At 50.6% G+C, this 1,397-nt stretch overlaps 1 protein-coding gene across 1 annotated transcript in view; it reads left to right on the top strand.

The window, feature by feature from the left end:
• The window catches only part of LOC106537054 (kinesin-associated protein 3), a gene marked incomplete at both ends in the record, with an annotated part of 3,250 nt that extends 2,502 nt beyond the window's left edge, over positions 1–748 (top strand). Inside the window, 1 exon segment of the mRNA XM_014034419.1 lies at positions 616–748. Coding sequence (XP_013889873.1) covers positions 616–748 — 133 coding nt within the window.
• Positions 749–1,397: the final 649 nt, after the last annotated feature.

Here is a 1,397-nt window from a genome sequence, read left to right as displayed (position 1 = left end):
ATAAAAATGAAGGTGAATTAATTTATAAAACATGAAGTAAAGTTCTTTTTAAATTTATTTGGTGCATTTTAAATGTATTTATTTATTTAACGGTTAATTTATCTATTCCTGTTTTTTATTTCTAATTATGTCAGTGTTGGTCCTCCGTACTGCAGAACTTGTGACTGACTCAGGTGTGCTGGAGAGGGAAAAGGCTGCGGCCCTCCAGGACCAGGACTGCCCACCCCTGGGTTAAACATGCTGGTTTGTGGGTCAGTCCAAACCAAGTTCATTAGACCTCTGTTCAAGGAAACTGAGCCCTTCTGGACCAGGTCCAAGTGTTGGGCTGGTTCTGGTCTGTTTTATTGGGTTCAACAGAAAGTTCTGCCTGGCTTCAAACTGTTTTCATGAAGAAGCATCTTAAAGTTCTGCTGCACATGTGACGGTTTTACATCCTGACTCACTGAGGAGGAAACCCAGCTGGAGTTTTTCAGCGGCGTTAATGTTGACTCAGACCCCCTCTGTGATCCGGACCTGGTCTGTGGCCAGGCGGGTTCTGTGGCGGTTCTGTGGCGGTTCTGTGGCGGTTCTGCTGGATGCTGAGGATGTGTTTCACCGGTTTGTCTCTCTCTTCAGGCTGAAGCGTCGGCGGTGCAGAAACTGTCCCTGCTGAGGACCACCCTGTGTCTCCTCAACCTGTCCTTCGACACGTCTCTGCGCAGACAGATGGTCCAGGCCGGTCTCCTCCCCAAACTGTCCTCTCTGCTGGGTGAGCTTTACCCGGACTCTGCAGGGTGCTGGGGGGGGGGCAGCGGCATCTCTGAGGGGGGCTTTGAAGCCTCTCAGGGGGCGGCTCGGATAACAGAGCATAATTAATGTAATATATTTGTTAGAATAACACGCTCCAGCCTCGGCACAAATGTTGTTTTTGTAGGAGGCGGCCGGAGAAGTGGAGGGGTCTTCAGAGACTTGGTGGGAAGTGTGGGGTTGGGGGGGGTTGGGGGGGTCGCCGGCACAGGAAGCGAGGCGCACACGCATCATAAGTTCACACTGAAATATCACACCGACTCACCRCTCTGATGTGTGTGAGAGCGGGGGGCTCAGGCCTCATTAATCATCTGACGCCCCGCACCGGGAGACCGGTCCAGGTCCTCCATCCAGACCTGACCTGGTCTTGACACCTGATAAGATCAAAGAGGAGCCTGGACTGGTCCGTCTGATCCAGACCGACTGAGTCCTGAGCAGAAACTCTTCAGACGGCAGCGTCGTCACTTTACTGACAGGAACTGCTAATGTTGAGAGAGGTTACAAAATCTTTGGTTGTGAAGAAGACAAACAGCTGACGTTAGCAGAAAACAGCTGAAGTTAGCAGAAAACAGCTGAAGTTAGCAGAAAACAGCTGAAGTTAGCAGAAAACA

Source organism: Austrofundulus limnaeus, unplaced genomic scaffold, assembly GCF_001266775.1.
Source record: "Austrofundulus limnaeus strain Quisiro unplaced genomic scaffold, Austrofundulus_limnaeus-1.0 Scaffold2110, whole genome shotgun sequence".
Taxonomy (NCBI): domain Eukaryota; kingdom Metazoa; phylum Chordata; class Actinopteri; order Cyprinodontiformes; family Rivulidae; genus Austrofundulus; species Austrofundulus limnaeus.
The sequence above is the reverse complement of the archived record's forward strand: the minus strand, read 5'-3'. Positions and strand labels throughout refer to the sequence as shown.